Source organism: Bos indicus, chromosome 5 (genome assembly GCF_029378745.1).
Source record: "Bos indicus isolate NIAB-ARS_2022 breed Sahiwal x Tharparkar chromosome 5, NIAB-ARS_B.indTharparkar_mat_pri_1.0, whole genome shotgun sequence".
Lineage (NCBI taxonomy): Eukaryota > Metazoa > Chordata > Mammalia > Artiodactyla > Bovidae > Bos > Bos indicus.
In genome coordinates this window covers 48,661,827-48,680,870 of record NC_091764.1, presented here as the reverse complement: position 1 = coordinate 48,680,870, position 19,044 = coordinate 48,661,827, and the positions used below count along the sequence as shown (strand labels likewise).

The window sequence follows — 19,044 nt, the reverse complement described above, 5'->3', positions numbered from 1 at the left end:
CATTAGTTTTATTTTCTTGGTTCAGAAAATTGTTTTGTTACTGACAAGTTTGAATTTTCAGCTGTAGTATATAGTAGCCCTATGAAGTTAGGTTTTTTGAAGTCAGAGCTTAAATTAGCAAAATTTAAGTGTGTTCAGAAATGCCATTGAAAAGTCCTCTAGATCTAGAGGCTGCTATGTGGTTTCTCTAAAAGGCCAGTTTTGTGTTTTTTGTTTTTTTTCATCCAGTGTAGGAATGAACTGTTTTAGTACATGGTGGAGCTCTAAGGTCCATGATGCTGCTAAGTCACTTCAGTCATGTCTGACTCTGTGCGACCCCATAGATGGCAGCCCACCAGGCTTCCCCGTCCCTGGGATTCTCCAGGCAAGAACACTGGAGTGGGTTGCCATTTCCTTCTCTAAGGCATGAAAGTGAAAAGTGAAAGTGAAGTCGCTTAGTTGTGTCCGACCCTCAGGGACCCCATGGACTGCAGCCTTCCAGGCTCCTCCGTCTATGGGATTTTCCAGGCCATAGTACATCTTTAAACATTAAAATCATACTCCGTGCTTAAAGTATTCCTAATTATGAGAGCCACGTGGAAACTGAGAGCAGCTGAGGGAGTGGCAGTGTCGTATCTCCCATCTTAGGCTTTGTCTAGAGCACATGTGTTTTGACTGTATCAGGGTAGATTGGTTGTTGGGAATTGCATGCTTTATTTTTTTTCTAAGTGATTGTTCATGTTCACACATTTATTTGTATTCTCTCTCTACTACAAGTAGGAGTTAAAAGTAAACATTAGGTGAAAATCTGATGATTCCAGCAAATGTTGTACTTCTGTTCATTGTGTTCAAGCATGAGTTTTACTCTCAAGGTTTCATATATTTTTACCAACAAAGAAGTTTTTACCACGTCAGAACTGCTTACAATTTGTTTTATTGAATGTTTTTCTTTTTTTTTTGATCTAATGATGACATATTTAAATTCCATATTTAAATTCCTCTGTTTGCCAAATGACTTCAATTTCATCTGCTTTCTTCCAGAGCTAAAAGGCAAGATGTAACGTTTGAGCACATTGCTCATAAAGTCGGTGTTGAGGGGTTTTTGTTTTTTTCCTGTTAGTTCCAAATTCAGTTTATATGTTAGTTTTGGTCATGCTTTAATCGCTGTGCTTTGTCTTTGCATATAATGCCCCTTTCCGTTGTCTCTGTTTAATGCATGGAATAATAACTATTTTGGGGGTTTTTTTTTTTTCAGTTTTATTCACTTTCTCATTGTACTGCAGCTTTTCTCTCTCCAGCTTTCTTATTTGAATAATGTCTCCTTGCTGCTCAAAACTAACCATGCATTGTGACTGAGAATGTTACTAAGTAGAAGGAAAGTGTTAGTCACTCAGTGTCCAACTCTGCAACACCATGGACTGTAGACCAGCAGGCTCCTCTGTCCATGGGATTCTCCAGGCAGGAATACTGGCATGGGTTGCCATTTCCTTCTCCACGGGATCTTCCCAACCCAGGGATCAAACTTGGGTCTCCCGCATTACAGGCAGATTTCTGTATGGAGTCACAAGGGAAACCCTAAGTAGAAGGAAAACCTCATGAATTTAGTTGTATGGCAAATGCATGTTGTTTTATTGCATTGTGCTGGAGATGGGTTGTACAGTGTATCACAGATTCCTTTTGGATTTCTAAATTCTCTTTTAGCAATATTCTTTTAGAACAGCCTCTTTATAATACAGTTTTTATTCTTGGCAACGTAAACCTTGAGGAAGTGTTATAGCCAGTCTCTAGTGTATAACAGTTAATGTTTAAAATCTCTTAATACAGTGAGCTGTCACCATGTTTAATAAATTACAGTATTGTATTAACATAAATTCCTTTGGGTGCCAAGATATCTGTTGCACAGATGCTTGTTATTATTTATAGGTTTGTTTCTAACCTTTGTAGGTTGACTTTTATTTTTCTGTTCCATTTGTCACCATGCAGTAGCATAATTCTTTAACTGGCATATATGCAAAATAGTTTTCAGGAAAAGACTTTGAAAGTACTGAAAAAGCAGATCACTCAAAATTTTTGGACCTTAAGCAGTATAGTAAGATAAAGTCCCATAATTTAAATAGATATATTGTCTTTATTTGAATGTGTTCTTATATGGCCTTTCTTCCCAACATTGGGTAAACTACAGAAGTGTCTTTATCTGACAGAACTAGATGGTGGCAGTAGCCTGATCGGTCTCTTTGGTTTTGAACCTCTCAGACCCGGTGTTGGGGTGGGGAAAAATTCATTTGTTTGTATTTTATTTTAGAGTAAGCTGTTGGTATTTTCTGTAAGTCTGAGTCTTCTTTTATAGTAAACATTTTTTGAGTGGGAACTTCAATTTTATTTGCTAGTCAGATTCAGTCATCAGTAACTCAGATATTCTTCTTTAAGATATGGATACTCTATTAAGATATCAGAATTAATTTTTAGAAGGAATGTGTAATGTTTTGATGTGCTAGTGATCTAATTTTCTAATTTGTCATTATTTTAGATACATGAAGCCAGTTTTGTAAAATCATTGGTAGATGAACTACCTCCAGCTCAGGAGGTTAAATGTATTAGAAAATAGTTTTGAATATTTGTAAACATTTACTTTTTAAAAGTTACTAGATAAAAACGCCTACATTTTGCTACTTCCTTATATGCCAAGTTTCTCACACTATTTTAGTAAAATAGGATAAAATCTTATCTGTAAATATAAATTATATGAATTTTTAAAAATAAGACTATAGTAGCCAGGTCTTTCTAAAACAAAACCAAAAAACTCTTAGATTCCAGTAACTCTTCTAGCTTTTTGCATAAGAGGAACTTTTCAGTTTTCAATTTGTTAAGAATTTAGACTAACTTGGAAGAAGGAAAAAAAATTTTTTTGTACAATGAGCTGCAACTATTACAATTGGGGTTTTAACCTAATGTGTCTAGGAATTGAAGTGGTCTTTTACCAGTTTTCTGGTAGGATTTTAGCAACATTAATGAATGGGGCTTCCCTGGTGGCTCAGTGGTAAAGAATCTGCCTGCCAGTACAGAAGATGGGAGTTCCATCTTTGGGTAGGGAAGATGTCCTGGAGAAGGAAATGCCTGCCCACTCCAGTATTCTTGCCTGGAGAATCCCATGGACAGAGGATCCTGGTGGGCCACAGTCTACAGGGTTTTGAAAGAGCTGGACATGACTTAGCGACTAAACAACAACCACCATTAACAAATACTTATTGTTTTGTTTTTTATACTTTTTCTCCTCTAGTATTTTTTTATGAAACATTTCAAACAGGAGATTGAAAGATTGTGCTGTGAGCACTGTAGATTCTACAGTTTACATTTTCTGTATTTGCTTTACTATGTATCTTATTCATCATTCACCGTTCTTTTTAAAAAATATTTCTAAGTAAATTGAAGATATTAGAATATTCCACCCTTACATACTTCATGAATGTTAGTAATTAAGAGTGAGGTTCTTTTTCTTTTTAGGTAAAATTTGCATGTAGTCAAATGCACAAATCTTTAAGGTACCATCAGATGAGTTTCAAGGAACACATGTAGTCATGTAACATAAACCCCTGAGATATAGAACATTACCTTCACCTCTTCTTCCTCCTGCCCAGTCAGTACACTGTCACTGTTCTGTTGTTTTCACCATAGATTTATTTTGCTTATTCTAAAACTTCATATAAGTGGATTCATAGAATACTCTTTTGTGAGGCTTTTTCACTCAGCATGATCTTTTTGAGGTACATTAATGTTGCATTTTCTAGTAGTTCATTCCATTTTATTACTTTTGGTTTATTTTGAAACCTCGGGTGTACTTTACACAGAAATTATTTGTCCCTTCCTGAATTCTTAAAGCACTCTATACTAAATTCTAAGGTATTTGTTATATCATAGATACTCATTTATCTTCACTACTACGTAAGCAACATGTTTTCATAGCATGGTGTGTAAAATATGCCCCACTAATACTTGTTGAATGGTCTATAGTTAAAAGTCTTTCTTACAGCTTTTGTTACAGAGATCCTAAACTTGAGTTACAATTATAATGTAAAATCAGTGCTTAGATGACTGGAGAAGGAAAAGGCCACCCACTCCAGTCTTCTTGTCTGGAGAATCGCATGGACAGAGGAGCCTGGTAGGCTCCAGTCCATGGGGTCCCAAAGAGTCAAGAGACGACTGCAGGACTAACCCTAGTGCTTGGATGAAGATTAAATAAAATTTTAATAAAAATTTTAATTATAGTCTGTTGTCAATTTTTTCCAAGGGAGTCTTCATTTTTATGGTGAGCAAATGTGAGACTTTCAAATGACCATAAGTTTGAAAGAGATCATAATGGTTCTTAGCATATAAGGGTGAAGAGTGGGAATCAATCAAATAATAAGACTATTGCCAATTTAATTTTGACTTTGACCTTTTATTTCTCTGAATACATTGTTTCAGTTTTCATTATATTCTTGGTACTTTGATAATCACATTTAAAGCCTTTTTTATTTTATAGAGTCACCGTGTACATTTCTTATTCTTTAAGAAAACTTATTTGGAAGTAGCACAGGATCGTTGGCCTCTCAGAACAGGGCAATTGAAAAGCTGGGAGTCTTATATAAGATATGAAAAGTGGAGAAGCATCTGTGTTTTTGCCGTTCTCGTTTCTTTCACTGATTATCCCAATCTAGGTCTGTACCTCTGTAAATCCAGATAGATAGGTAGGCTTAATATGGAAAGGTTATTTATGAGTAGAACATGGTGATACAAGAGTTTGTCTTAGGCAAATTTTATAGTAGACAGTTCTCGTCCATAAAATTCTGCCTATTGTGATTGCAGATTGAATCTCAATATTCACAGTAATTTACTAAGTACATTTGAAGTGAGCTGTTCCTGAGCTTTAAAATGTCCGTATATTTAATGGAGCCATGGAACAATAGGTGAGCTCTCAGAGAACAAATGGGCAGCAGTGCCGTGTTGGGAAAGAATGCACTGCCTTGTTCACCATGTCCATTTTTAGATCAGTCTGGCTGGCAGTGAAATGCAGAAGTGCTTGCCACACAGGTGCCGTGTTCTGCAGCTGTTGGAAACATTTGCCCTCCCACCCACCCACCACTCCCCCACTCCCCCACTTCTTCACATTTAATTATGCTCTGTTTAAACGTTAATACTAGAAGATGGGATTTGAGAGTTTGAATGTCTGTTTATAACTAGGTACAGCTCAGAGAGATAATTGGTCATTTAAGCAGCTGAATTTAATTGTCTAGATACTTGAAGTTTCCAAAAACTAAAAACCTAGCCTTAAGGTCAGAGTTTTAGAATTACAAGAGACTGCCTTTACCTTTGAAAGAGCATGTCTGCAGAGTTACTGACCTCCAGACTGAACTTCTTGAAGACAGAGCTTATATATATATTTTCATTTTTTAATCTGTTGCAACACGCATAATGCCTGGCACCTAGTAAGCACTTAATATATGCTTGTGAGAGTCTTAGATAGCAGATGAAGCCAAAATATTATTTAGATGTGGTATGGTTCTAAATCAGAAAATTATGATTTTTTTTTTTAAGCAGATGCCTCATGGTAAGCTTTATAGCAGCCTTGAGAACAAAGTGCTGCGACAGCAGAGAGAAGGGGAATGGTCAGTGCTGCCCATGGTGGTTGTCGAATACTTTATGTTTTGATATATCATGGAAAATCTTTTCCTAGACTACAGTTTAGAGAACTTGGTTTTGAAGTTTTTATCATCTTAAGAGACATCAGTGTATTTTCCCTAAAGCAGTGTCTTTTCCTCTCTATCCCCATTTTAGGCAATTTTCATGCATTACGTAAGGAGATTAAAGTTTAATGATTCCAAATCTGAAAGTTCTAGAGAAGAATGTTTTCCGTAAACTGACTAGAACAAATATTTTCTTTTCTGTAGTTGCCTTTTCTTTTCTGAAAAGAAAGTAGGCTTTGAAGTCAGACTTAGGTTTGAATCCTACCTCTTTAAACAGCATTTACCTGAAGGAAGCAATTTAACCTAATCATGCATCAGTTTCTCTGTCCATAAAATAGGGGTAATACCTGCTGTAAAATAGTGATATAAGGAGAAATAAGCTACTTCCTAAAAGCGTGGCATCAGTATTCCTGGAACATATCAAGAATTTAAGAAATATTCAGTTCAGTTCAGTCACTCAGTCGTGTCCGACTCTTTGCGACCCCATGAATCACAGCACGCCAGGCCTCCCTGTCCATCACTTCCTTTTTATTCGAAGGAGAATCTTGAGGAGTGAGCAGGATTGTAGTACTTCTTTAGCTTTAGGGAAGCTGTTGTAGGAGGCTGCACTATGCCTTCAGGCTTCTGTTCTTTCGGCATATATTAGTACACAATATCTGCAAGGCAGGTAGAGATTTTGCAGTCTTGGTGGAGGAAACAAAAACTGATAGTTAAGTTATAATATAAGATAGTAGGGATACTGAGAGTAAATACGTAGAGGTTCTGAGAAGAGGAAGGTCCTGATAAACTGCAGTGTTAGGCATCCTTCATGACTGTAGGAGAGCTGCAAACGACCTTAAAGACAGAATGAAGGAGCAGGAAAAACATTGAGAGGATCAGAAGGATAAAAAGTACAGAGCCTTTCTGGCAGAAATTTTTTTCCACCTTTACTCAGATATAATTGACATACAACATTGTATAAGTTTAAGGTGTGCAAGTATGTCAATTTGGTAAATTTATATATTGCAAAATTATTACCACCTTAGCATTAGCCACCACTTCCAGCCTGTCACAGAATTGTATCATTTCTTTTTTGTGGTGAGAATATTTAATATCTATTGCTCTTAGCAGCCTGCAAGTTTTTAACAGTATTGTTAGCTATAATCACTGTGCTGAACATTAAACTCCCAGAATTTGCCAATCTTGCAACTAGAAGTTTACCCTTTGATCCGTATTTCTCCCATTACCCCCACTGCCCATCCCCTGGTAACCACCACTCTACTCTCTGGTTCTCTGAGTTTGGCTTTTTTAGATTCCACAGATAAGTTATATCATATTGTATTTGTCTTTCTCTGTCTGAATTATTTCACTTAGCACAATGCCCTTAAGGTCCATCTATGTTATTGCAAATGGCAAGATTTCCTTCTTTCTCATGACTGAATAATACTCCATTTGTACATACGTACTGCATCATCTTTATCCATTCACCCAATGACAGGTTGTTCCCATATCTTGGCTATTACAAATAATGCTGTGATGAATATAGGGGTGCAGATCTCTCTTTGAGATCATGTTTTCATTTCTTTTGGATGTATACCTCATAGATTTGCTGGATCATATGGTAGCTCTGTTTTTAATCTTTTGAGGAACTTCTATACTGTTTTCCACAGTGACTGTACCAATTTACATTCCTACCAACAGTGTATAAAGCTTCCCTTTTCTCCCCATTCTCACCAAATTTACCTTATCTTTTTAAGGATAGCCATTTTAACAGGTGTGAGGTGATACCTCACTGTGGTTTTGATTTCCAATTCCCTAATAGTTAGTGATGTCGAACACCTTTTCATATACCTCTTGGGCATTTGTATGTCGTCTTTAGAAAAATGTCTGTTCAGTTCTTCCTGGCAGAATATTTTTATATGGCTTGTAATAGTAGTTTCAACTATTTAGAACAGAAAAATGTTGGGGCTGACTGAAACTGTCTGTGCTGATGTAGAGGAAGCAGGAGGAAAGTACCCTGAATGTATTATTTCGAGAGAGTGACCTGTCACTTACTACATGTGTCTTTCTTTTAAAGTGTAAGCCAGGTAGCATGCTTCCTATTCTCGGAGATTTCTTGCTCAGATTAATAGATAAAAAATCTTCAAAATCCTATATTATCTTATCTATTAATTCCCTTAAATAATCTTTGACTTCATTTCTTGCTATTTGCTCTCTCATCCACACAGCTCTCTTTCCAGGAGTAATATGACTGACATGCTACCACTTCACAGCCTGCGGACTTCTTTCTGTCTGTAAACCTCTTCCTTCAGGTATCCATGTGGCTTGTTCCCTCAGCTCTCTCGGGTTTCTACTCCAGTGCAATCTGAGGAAAGAGGAGAAAAGGGAACTCTTGTACCCTGTTGGTGGGAATGTAAAAATTGGTGCAGGCATTAGGGAAAACAGTATAGAAGTTCCCTCACATGGCAAGTGCCATTCCTACTGTTTTATTTCCAAAGCACTTAGAATCATTTGACATGTAAAAAGTGCATTTGCTCATTGTCTCTTCTAATCCTTCTAAAATATAGACTCCTTGAGGGCAGATACATTTTTTTTTATTCACTGCCACACTACCAGTGCCTAGTGCAAACTAGACAGGAAATACTTATTAAATGAATAAACTTTTTCTTTCTTTCTGAGTTGTAAAAGAACTTTGGTCACTGTAGACTTTTCTTTCCTTTAGTGCCATTGAATGAACAAAACAGGGCCTTCCTGAGGAAAGCATCAGTTCATTTGGTTAACATTAAACATGTACTTTGCAAATATAGACATGCCTCAGAGATACTGTGGGTTTGGTTCCAGACTTACTGTAATAAAGTGAATATTACAATAAGGGGAGTCACAGGAAATTTTTGTTTCCCAGTGCCTATAAGAGTTACACTTATACTATACTGTCTAAAAAATGTGTAATAGCATTATGTCTAAAAAAAAACCTACATTTGTAATATACTTCATTTTTCCCCTTTTTTATCTGAGAATTCATAATGATTGACAAATTTGATCTCACCCTAAGAGAATGGAAAAGGTTTACACTTGTTTAGAAAGGGTCAGTAAAACTAGTAACATTTTTGAAATTTATGTGAGAGAAAGATGTTTAAAGAAGGGGAGTCAACAGTATGTCTTGTAAGTAAGTAGGAAAATATCACAAGATTTGAATTAGTTCCTTGTGAATCTAATCAATCATTTTCCATCACAGCAAATTTCCCATCACATTCAAATGATTGAATCTAATCAGTCATTTCCCATCACAGCAAAATGTGATGGGAAATGATTGAACGATTTTGAAGAGTCTTTAGTATAATTAAAGACATATTTTTAGGACTGATTTTTGGTAGGACAGTCAGAAGAAGAGAAGTCAAAATTTTAAGGACATTTATAAAGAAAAGTTTGATGTATTTGAGGTTTGAAATAATCTGAACAAGAAAAATGAAGGAAAAATGGCCACAACAGGAGAATTTGAGAAAAAGCAGAAATGAGACGCTGTTTGGGATGTATGGAATATAGGAGGACAGTGTTTGAAATACCAACTTGTTATTGTCATTGCTTTAGGATAAGTGATGAGGGCTTCCCTAGTGGCTGAGTGGTAAAGAATCCACTTGACAATGCAGGTGATGCAAGTTCGATCCCTGGATCAGGAAGATCCCCTAGAGAAGGAAATAGCAACTCACTCCAGTATTCTTGCTTGGAAAATCCCATGGACAGAGGAGCCTGGAGGGCTTACAGTCCATAGAGTCGTAAAGAGTCGGACATGACTAAGTGAGTAAACAACACCAACAAAGCAATAACTATAATTTACTCTCGGTTTCCATCCTTAGAAAAGAGGCTAGAAAGTGAGGTGACAGTTTTTTTTTTTTTTCCTGTGAATTGCTTTTGGAATATGGTTTCTTCTCTACAATGGCCTAATTAGCAGGGGAGGGAGGAATGTTTTCACTAGGGATAACAGGATGTTTTTTATCCTTCTATGATCATAGGTAATGTGGGTGAGAGAAAAAGTACTGATGTAGTTTCAGAAATACTGAAATGATTTGGGGGGATAAAACTTAGATGCATAGAAATGCTTTTGCTTTGTTAACACTGCTGTTTTTAAATGGAGTTTCCTTTCGAATCTTAACCTCAAGACTGTGTTTACTTTTGTTTGTTAATTTAGTAGGTCTGTCTGTTGACTTAGTATGTGACAGTTTTCACGGAAGTCAGGGAACATTTTGCTTTAATTTTTAGCAGTAGGTGTGTATATTGTTGGCCTTTTAGATATGGCATACTCTCAGCTAGCCAAGTGTGCTAGATAAGAGGCCGAAACCTAGAAAGAAACAACTGGCAGAGCAGTGTTTTTGAACAGAATTATTGTTCTGCTCTTTGGCTTTCTTATTGTCATTCTATACATCTCCCTTCCCAGTTGCTCAGACGTACCCTTTTCCAGCTTCCTGCAAAATTTAACGCTTCTGCTTCTATGTTAACACACAGCATTGAATAAAGAAGGGCAGATTTAGCCTAGACAGCTCAAACAGCACTTTTCAAGCACTAACTGTTTGCTCAATACTATGCTTGACTCTGAGCATACAAACCTGAATATACATGATCCCTTGTGAGAAAATCACAGCAGAGCAATCTAGTGGGAGAACATCCATAATCTACAGTAATATTTGCATAGAGATACTTGAAGAGCTAGTTTCCATTTAGTAATCTTGACAGAAACAAATGCATAAACAGTCAGAAAGTGGTCCTCTCATGGCTTTTCTTCATAAATATTAAAACCTATATTTTAGAATTGCATGTTTTAATGTTTTTTAGAATTTCTTTTCAGTTCAGTTCAGTCGCTCAGTTGTGTCTGATTCTTTGCGACCCCATATAGACAGCAAAGAAAATATTTGTTTTTTTAGAATCATTTGACCAATTTAAGTAGATTGACAGAGCATTTTTGGTAGTATATTGAACTAAATATGGCTTTATTTTAAATTATTTAAATTTTACATTAATAAAAATTAGTGTATTAAAAAGGATCTTTTCAGTCCAAGCATGTTCTGATTCTTAACATTTTATTTAATCCTTAAGTTGTATTATCCTTCCTATTTTCCTATTGAGTACTTTTGATTTTTTGTTTTTAAAAAATTTTTCTTGGCATGAAAACCTTATTGCTTTATAGAAAAATGCTGTCTGAAAATTCATTATCAAATCCTTTTAAGATGATAGCAGAATATGTTTCTCCCCCTTTTTAAATTGTATTTTTTTATTTAAACTGGTCTCACACATGAACTTTCTTAGAATCAAGTAGTTCCTGGTTCCTATGGGACTTCCTGTTTTCTCAAATAAAAATAGAAAAGCACCTCAGAAAGGAAACCTGGTCAGTGTGAACAGCTTTGTAGGCTCAGATAGTCTTAGTTGTGTCCTGACTTACAGAGATCCAGGTATCTGAAAGCTTTGAATATTTTTGCATATAATTTTAAAGTAGAGGGTAAGGAGGAGATTCTAAATAATAACTAGAAAAGTGCTGTATAATATTCAGCCATAAACTTGTTTGAATCTTTTGGGGAAGGATGGATATAGGGAGGTTGAATGGAAAATGGTAAATCCTTTCTTTATAATATATATTAGAAAAAAGTTGTTTAGTATTGACACCTAATTCTTAGCTATTTTGATGTGTGTGTATGTTTCTTGACACTTTTCCAGATGTTAGCAAGGACTAGGCAGGTTTGTCTTTTAATCATTGGAAGTAAGAATTCTAAATGAATTACTCAGTTTTAAAGCATCTTGCATATTTCCTCTAGTAGTAACTGACTTTTATATTTTGAAGAGAAACCAAGTTAAGGAGCCAAAATAAAGTCACTAATAGTAATGATCATAGGTAACATGTATTAAGGGTTTGACACTGTATCAAGCATTTTATATGATTTATCTCATTTAATCCTAACAACTGTATAAAGTAGGTGTCATTACATCCTTCCCTTGTAGAAGAGGAAACTACAGCTTAAAGTGGCTAAGTAGATAGTAGTTCAAGGTCACATTGCTAGCAAGCAATGGAGCTAGGGCTGGAACCAAGTCTGAGACCAGAGCACCTACTCTTAATTATTATAGAGCAAACTACAAAATCATAGTGAGAGTGGTAAATATAGTAAGTCTGAAAAAGTAGTTCTCTAACCTTTGTTATCATCAATTTGTTTATATTTTGTTTGCATGTTTACATTCAGTTTTAGCAGAGTACATTTTAGCATTTCTCAGGGCTTGGTTAGGGGGATTGTTATTCTTAAATGATACTAACAGTTCTCTCTTTTTCTTTCCTTGATAGTAAAAAACCCCTTTGATGAAACATTTGGAGACATGCAAGTAAGTAAATCTTAATACTGATACTTTATGTCATGTTTTTTATGATAAAAGTATTAGGATGAATATCAACTGACAATAGGAATTTTAAACGTTCTTTTATGCTGAGGCAATAAATTCTCTTATTTTTGAGTATTCCTTTTCTATAATATAATTAAGTCTGACACACATTTTCTCCAAAGAGCAGAACTGTTTATCATTTAAAGATAAAAGCCAATCGCAAGGTAAAATGGCAGTGGCATGTCACCTGGGGATCTGGTCTTAGCCTTCAAAGTGTGTGTGTGTTTTCTTAGTTGTTGGATACTCTCGCAGATTTTGCTCTTCTTTTGTTCTCTTTGGATTTTTTGCTCATTGGCAGGCCTTTTCAACTGTCAGGAAGCAAAGGATTTAGAGTCTTATGCAACCTATTTACGATTCTTTTTCTTTTTAAAGGATTTATAATATTAATTTTAACCTAAGTGTTACATGGAAATATTTTTCACTTGCCCCTCATCATTATAGGCAATACAAAGGTTGTGATATTTAAGTTTATATTATAATACACAATTAGTTGTGTTTTTTTTTTTGTTTTATTATTATAGGAACTGAGAGTAATATAGATAGACCTGTATGGAAAACATTGTTGTGCTAAAGGATATGTGATAATGTGAAGTCAGATCCATAGATTGTTACTTCAGATTGTTAGTATTGATTATTTTCAGTAGTATTTTATTGTGACGATACTTTTTTTTTTTAAAGTTGACTTGATTGGTTATGATATTATCATTGCTATGGCATCGTAGTTTAAATTTGCAGTGTATACTCACTGAACGTTGAAAATGCAAGACTTTATTTTCTTCTGTATAATTTTCCACTTAGAGGAACCTGAAGTTCCTAATCTCTGAATAATAGTAATAATTATAATGAAGATAATGGCTAGTCACTTGAGTGTTCATTCTGTGTGAGGCACTGTGCTAAGTAATTAAAATCCATTATTATCATTTAATTAAGGACTTGATACAAATACAGAAAATATCCTTGAGACAGTTGGCTGAAATAGAGACGGGAATATTTAAAGGTGACACTATATGAGAAAATTTGGTGGCGTCACCCTATAGTTTGACTTTTCCTCCTACAAATCAGAATGATTCAGAGAATGAGATTTGCTTCAGAGAATGATTTATATGACTAAAAGAAAATCTGGAGCTTACCAAAATACACAATTAGAAGGTAGCTATTAGTATTTCAAATTAAAAATTATTTTTGCTAATGAAAGGTTACTTTTGAAAGCTTACTTTAAATATGGATTTATTTGTAGATCTTTAATTTGTTTTCAGGGTGATCAGTAGACACATTTCAAGCCAAGAATTAGAAGAGAGTTTGAAAAGCAGAATGGAGGAAGTTAATAATGAAACTATAAGCCAATATAAGTTTCTCTAAGAAAGTAACTTTGGAATTTAATATACAGACCTTTCAGGTTTACCTATAGTTTAGCATAATGGTGCTAAAGATGATTGAACCAAAGCCTTTCTGCTCTTCAAAGTTAATTTGTTTCCATTAATAAAATATTCCATAAAAACTATTTAGATCATAATTTAGTTGATCATTTGGATGGCACTTGACACCCTTGTAGTAATATAGATGGTCATTTTGAATGAGTTGCCACTGGAAAAATAATTCTTGAATAAATTATAGTTGAGATTTTGGGGTGTTTAAATTCTTTGTAAGAGACTGTAATAGCATATATACTATCCAGTATGAGATCCAGTTACGTATGATTAAGTTTTGTTATTTTTTCTACTTGTCTAGTCCAGCGTTAACAGATCTGAATGAAAAGATGATGTTTATTCCCAGGCCTCTGATGTTCATTAAAGATATAATCACAGAGGACGGTGTCAAATATTTGGCTTTAGTTTTGATTTTCAAAGGGGTGTGGAGAGGGGCATGATCAAGACATGTAAAACAAAAAGGAAATCACTCTCTTTTCCAGATAAGAGAGGAAAGAGACTGAAAATGCTCAGCTCTTTTAGTACCAAAGCTTAGTCAGATTTACCTTGGTTTTATATATCAAGTCTGTAATCTACGCAATCAGTGGGAAACCTCATCTTATTATATTGAACATATTTATTAAAAGTGATTTTGTGGTTTAATCTATCACAGATGCGTAGCTTTCAGAATCCTGTATTTCAGTCCCTGCAGTTACTTTTTGATGTCTGATTTTTACAGTTTGGATTTTTAATCTTATTCATAAGGACTGACTTGATTCAGAATCTGATTGAGATAGAGTTGAGGGAGTGAAAAAGCAAACGGGAAAAGCGAGTAGTTTGCTACTTGCTACTTGGAAAGCAAGTAATGCTGAAGGATTGTCACCTATCTTTGTCTCTATGAACCATCTCACATAAAACCTGGGACTCTGCTAGTAGGATTGCGGCACCTCTGATGAATTTTCTTCTTCCTCCTGTCACTCATTAAAGCTTCATTGACAAAAGTATGCCATGTATAGTGTGCAAACTTGTCTCTTCTGTCCTTGAACATACAGCGTGAAAATAAATGGATGTGATTACATGTCATTGGGCATATGAACTTTACTTTCCTAGCTTTTTATATCCTGTATGAATTTGTTCCTGGTCACATTTATCCAATAATCCTATTTCGTCAGAAACTTCGGGAGAAAGGAAATCATAAAGACATAACCTCTCATGAATCATGCATTTATTTCAAATAGTTTGATAAGCTATTCTTATCCCCTCTTCTAACCCACCCTGCTCCATTGTTTATGTCCATCTCCGTTAATTGTGATTACTCTTAAATTGAGGTCTCAGTGCTTTAGCCTTCTTGAGAGGGTGCTTAGGTGTTGCAGAAGTCTCCACTTTGGTTTCCTTTCATATGGTCAGAATAATATTCCTGACACACATTTCTGTTTAACTTTTCTTCTCCTAAATGTTCAGGATGAAGTCAAACTCTTTTTCTTGGTATCTAGGGTTCTCTAGCTATTGATTCCAAACTACTTTTCCAGGAGTTTGCTGAGTCAAAGTTGGCTACTGGTTATGTAAGAAATATAACCAAAGCATTTACGCTTTCAGGCCTATGCTGTGCCTTCTGCTTGGAATGCTGGTCAATTCTATTCTTTCTGTGAAGCTCAGTTCAGATATTCCCTCTTCCATAAATGGATCTTTCCACCCCTCTGTCTTCTGTATTTACATTGTACTTTGTTTGCAACTATAACATTTAGTATGTTTTCTGCCCTTAAGAACAGGAATCATCTTGTTGGTGTGGATTTCTCGCTTTTCTGAGAACAGTTCTTAACTCCCAGTTGTTGTTCAGTCACTCAGTTGTGTCCAACTCTTTGCTACCCTATAGACTGCAGCATGCCAGGCTTCCCTGTCCTTCACCATCTCCTGGAGCTTGCTGAAACTCACATCCATTGAGTTGGTGATCCATCCAACCATCTTGTCCTCTGTCCCCCTCTATTCCTGCCTCCAATCTTTCCCAGCATCAGGGTCTTTTTCAGTGAGTTGGCTCTTCATGTTAGGTGGCCAAAGTGTTGGAGATTCAGCTTCAGCATCGGTCCTTCCAGTGAATATTCAGGGTTGTAGATGCTTATTAAATGTTTCTTTCACTTTAATGGTTCATAAACGTATGCATGACCACTTTGGGAGCCTCTGAGTGGTTTGAGGGTTAATCAAAAATGTCAGGTTGGTTGACATTATGTGGTTGTCAGGTTAAAACAAAACATGAAGAAAACAGTCAATATGCATAAGTATGCATTGTATAGAGGGGAATTGGGAGCATTGCTTTGATGGGGGAGGGTTGTTATGTAGAAGAACTTTTCTGGCACTAAGGTTAGTACAATACCCCAATCATCCTCAAGAAAGTAGAATATTTAGATAGTTTAGATTCTTAGGTTAAGGTTTCTTTAAAATATGGTAGCCATTGGTTAAATATGAATTTGTCTTTTATATTATGTAGCTTCTATGATTTTTAAATTTACTTAATGTTTTTCTTTTCAAACAAAGATTATTATTTGGTGCATATTCCCTTAGGATCAGGTATTTTATAATGTTTTTCTTTTAAATTTAGGAAAGTAAGAAAAATCTTATGATGAACACTTTATACAAGCTTCATGATCGATTGGCACAGCTTGCAGGTAATTGTCTCAACATTCATAGTATGTAAAAATGTTTTGAAGATTGTATATGTAGCATGTGATATCAATAGAAATGGTTTTTCCTAAGTTCAGTGTTGTTATATTACATACATGTGGATATTTTCTCTTTATAAGTTTTTACTCCCTGTAGGGAATGGGTTTTTATTTGTATAGATATGTTTAATCAAGGCCTTTATCCTGCCTGACATATGTATACAATGAAATATAGATATATACTATATTATATAAGTTAACACTTTTTTACTGCACTGATAGTAACAGAATTCTGAAAGCTTGTATATCAATTGAATTGAGTAAACAACAAATTAACTAAAATCATAGATCTAATATAAAAGTACAGATTTTCTTTTGGTGAAGGTATAGGTGTCGTTTCTTTGGATAAGGTAAATAGATTACAGAATTTCTTTCTCCTGACACGTTGCATTTTCCTCATATTCTTCTCTAAGTAAATCTGAAAATTCTCAGGTATGCAGCATATCTGCAATTAGAACAAGAGAAGTGAATTGGCATCAAGTTTAGCATCTGTAAGCTATAGTAGCCACCTTGTCATTTATTATCTTTTAAGTTGTTTCACTTATTTTACATATAATCTGAAAGAAGTGACTTTGGATTCTCTTCCTATAAACAGTTACAAGGAAAGCAAAATGTAATTTTACAAACTTTTGTATGTAGTGAGTCCTTTTGTAGAAACCAGATCATTTGTAGAAGCCTAGTAGGTAAATGTGGAACTTCTCTGGTCCAGTAGAGGCATTTAGAATCTGGATAGTTCCCCATCCTCTCACCAAGGTTTTTTTTTGGGAGGAGGAAGTTAGTTCTTTAATTCTGGTCAGTGTTTTTGGCTAATAATTCTGTATATATCATTAAAAACATTTTTTGTATTGACTGATGGACTGTTAACATACATATGCTGCAAACTAATGACATTAATTTGGTAGCTGTAGCACCCAGAAATAGAGTATTTAATCTACATGGAATTCCTGATATTGCTCCTATAATACAAGCTTCTACAGTTGTCTCTATAGCAGTTTTTTATGAAGTGTATCAGATCAACATAATCTGGAGTGCTTTTAAAGATACAGATTCCTTCCTGTAGAGCAGGGGTCTGCAAACTTTTTATCTGTGAAGGGGCCAGATAGTAAATTTTTAGGCTTTGTGGGCTAGACTGTCTCTGTCACAGCTACTCAGTTCTGCTGTTAGAGCATGAAAGCAGCCATAGATAATACATAAGTGAATGAATGTGGCTGTGTTCCAATAAAACTTCATTTATTAAAAACTGGTGGTAGGGCACAGTTGGTCTTTGGGTTTGCCAGCCCCTGCTATAGATCTGTAGAATTGGATCTCTGAGGATAGATTATAAAGTTTGAAGACTTTTTTTGGTTCATCTAATAGGTATTCTCGTTTTACAGCTATGACCATTAAAATCTGGAACAAAATTTATAAAGTTGGAATATGGTTGCTTTTATGATAAAAAAAAATCTGCCAAAATTTCTACTTTAACTATTATACTTTGATGTTAAAAAAGTTTGTTTTTAAGTACTTTAAAGAAATAGTAGGAGAAACAAAATTGAAGTTCACTGTAAGGATAATTGATATCTCATAACCATAGAGTGCCTGGTGGGGTGAATAAAGCTTTCGATTCTCTTATAAATAGGTATGAGAAAAGGAAAATGTAGTTTTCCAAACTTTTGTATGTAGTACACCTGATTATAGCTAGAAGCTTCTATCTAATTTCCCTGTTGATCTGTGTTATAATGTTTTTTTAAGTTTTGCACATGCCTTGCTAAAAGTAGGCTTAGTAATACTCCAAAATGGACATTTTAATTCAGATTACTTGAGTCTTGAATTATTAGCTTTAGTAATAGATGTACAAGTTAGCACAATGAATTTTCCCCATTGAAAAATATATCCATAGAGGGCTTTCTTTGCACCAATACCTATGAATAGGCATCAGTGAGCACTACTTGGTTCTTACCCCTGGCTAACAATTTCATTAGGAATATAAAAGGAAGGTACATTTCTATGTAGATTGAAATGCATATAAAGGTTGTGGTTTATGTAAAAATACTTGTTTACATTGCCTATTGTAAGTTTTTTCTAGACAAGAGTGTTTGTCTTCTTTCTTTACTGATGATAATAATACAGTCTATAATTGTGTATTTTATAAAACTGTTTTGATTAATTATATTTGTTTTCTTTTGTTTAACATAGTACTGATTCAAAATTAATATGCTAATCTTTTCAGGAGATCATGAATGTGGCAGTTCTAGTCAGAGAACACTTTCTGTCCAAGAGGCAGCTGCATATTTGAAAGTAAGCAGTGAATTAGAATTTTAATAGCTCTATTCCTAAAGTTAATATAAATTATTACAATTTATATTTACCATCTGATGCATTTGATTACTTTTACTGTTAAAAGTTTGGGCCTGCTCTTCGGTGTAATGTGACCAGATAGAGAAAGCAGAATTACTCAGCTGTTTTAAAGTACTCTATTATGAAAGAATGCACAGTAGTTTGGAAAGGGTGCAAACACCATTGATGAGAAAGAAATTGAGATAGGTAAGTAGTACATAAGAAAGCAAGTAAACATCTAACCATTGTCATTTATTTCAGTCCTTCTGCCCTGCGATAATTTCATTTCATGGTTCTAAGAGAACTTGCAGATACATTTTTCTATACGACTGTGAGTAATGTTTAGGAAATCTTAAAGGAAAAGTACTAGAAGGTTAAAATGGAGACGTGTCACTCTGATTGCTAAAGAGGGGAGAGTGGATATTGAAAATCATACTAGGGAGCTTGATGTTAGTCCAGTTCCGTAAAGATGTGAGTACTTGCATATGGAAATACTAATCCCTAAAAGTTGGCATC

At 34.9% G+C, this 19,044-nt stretch overlaps 1 protein-coding gene across 1 annotated transcript in view; it reads left to right on the top strand.

Annotated features, from left to right (window-relative positions):
- The window catches only part of LEMD3 (LEM domain containing 3), a 74,390-nt gene that overhangs the window by 25,764 nt on the left and 29,582 nt on the right, over positions 1-19,044 (top strand). Inside the window, exons 2-4 of the mRNA XM_019959833.2 lie at positions 11,998-12,035; positions 16,092-16,158; positions 18,422-18,489. Coding sequence (XP_019815392.2) covers positions 11,998-12,035; positions 16,092-16,158; positions 18,422-18,489 — 173 coding nt within the window. The remainder of the gene's footprint in view (positions 1-11,997; positions 12,036-16,091; positions 16,159-18,421; positions 18,490-19,044) is intronic.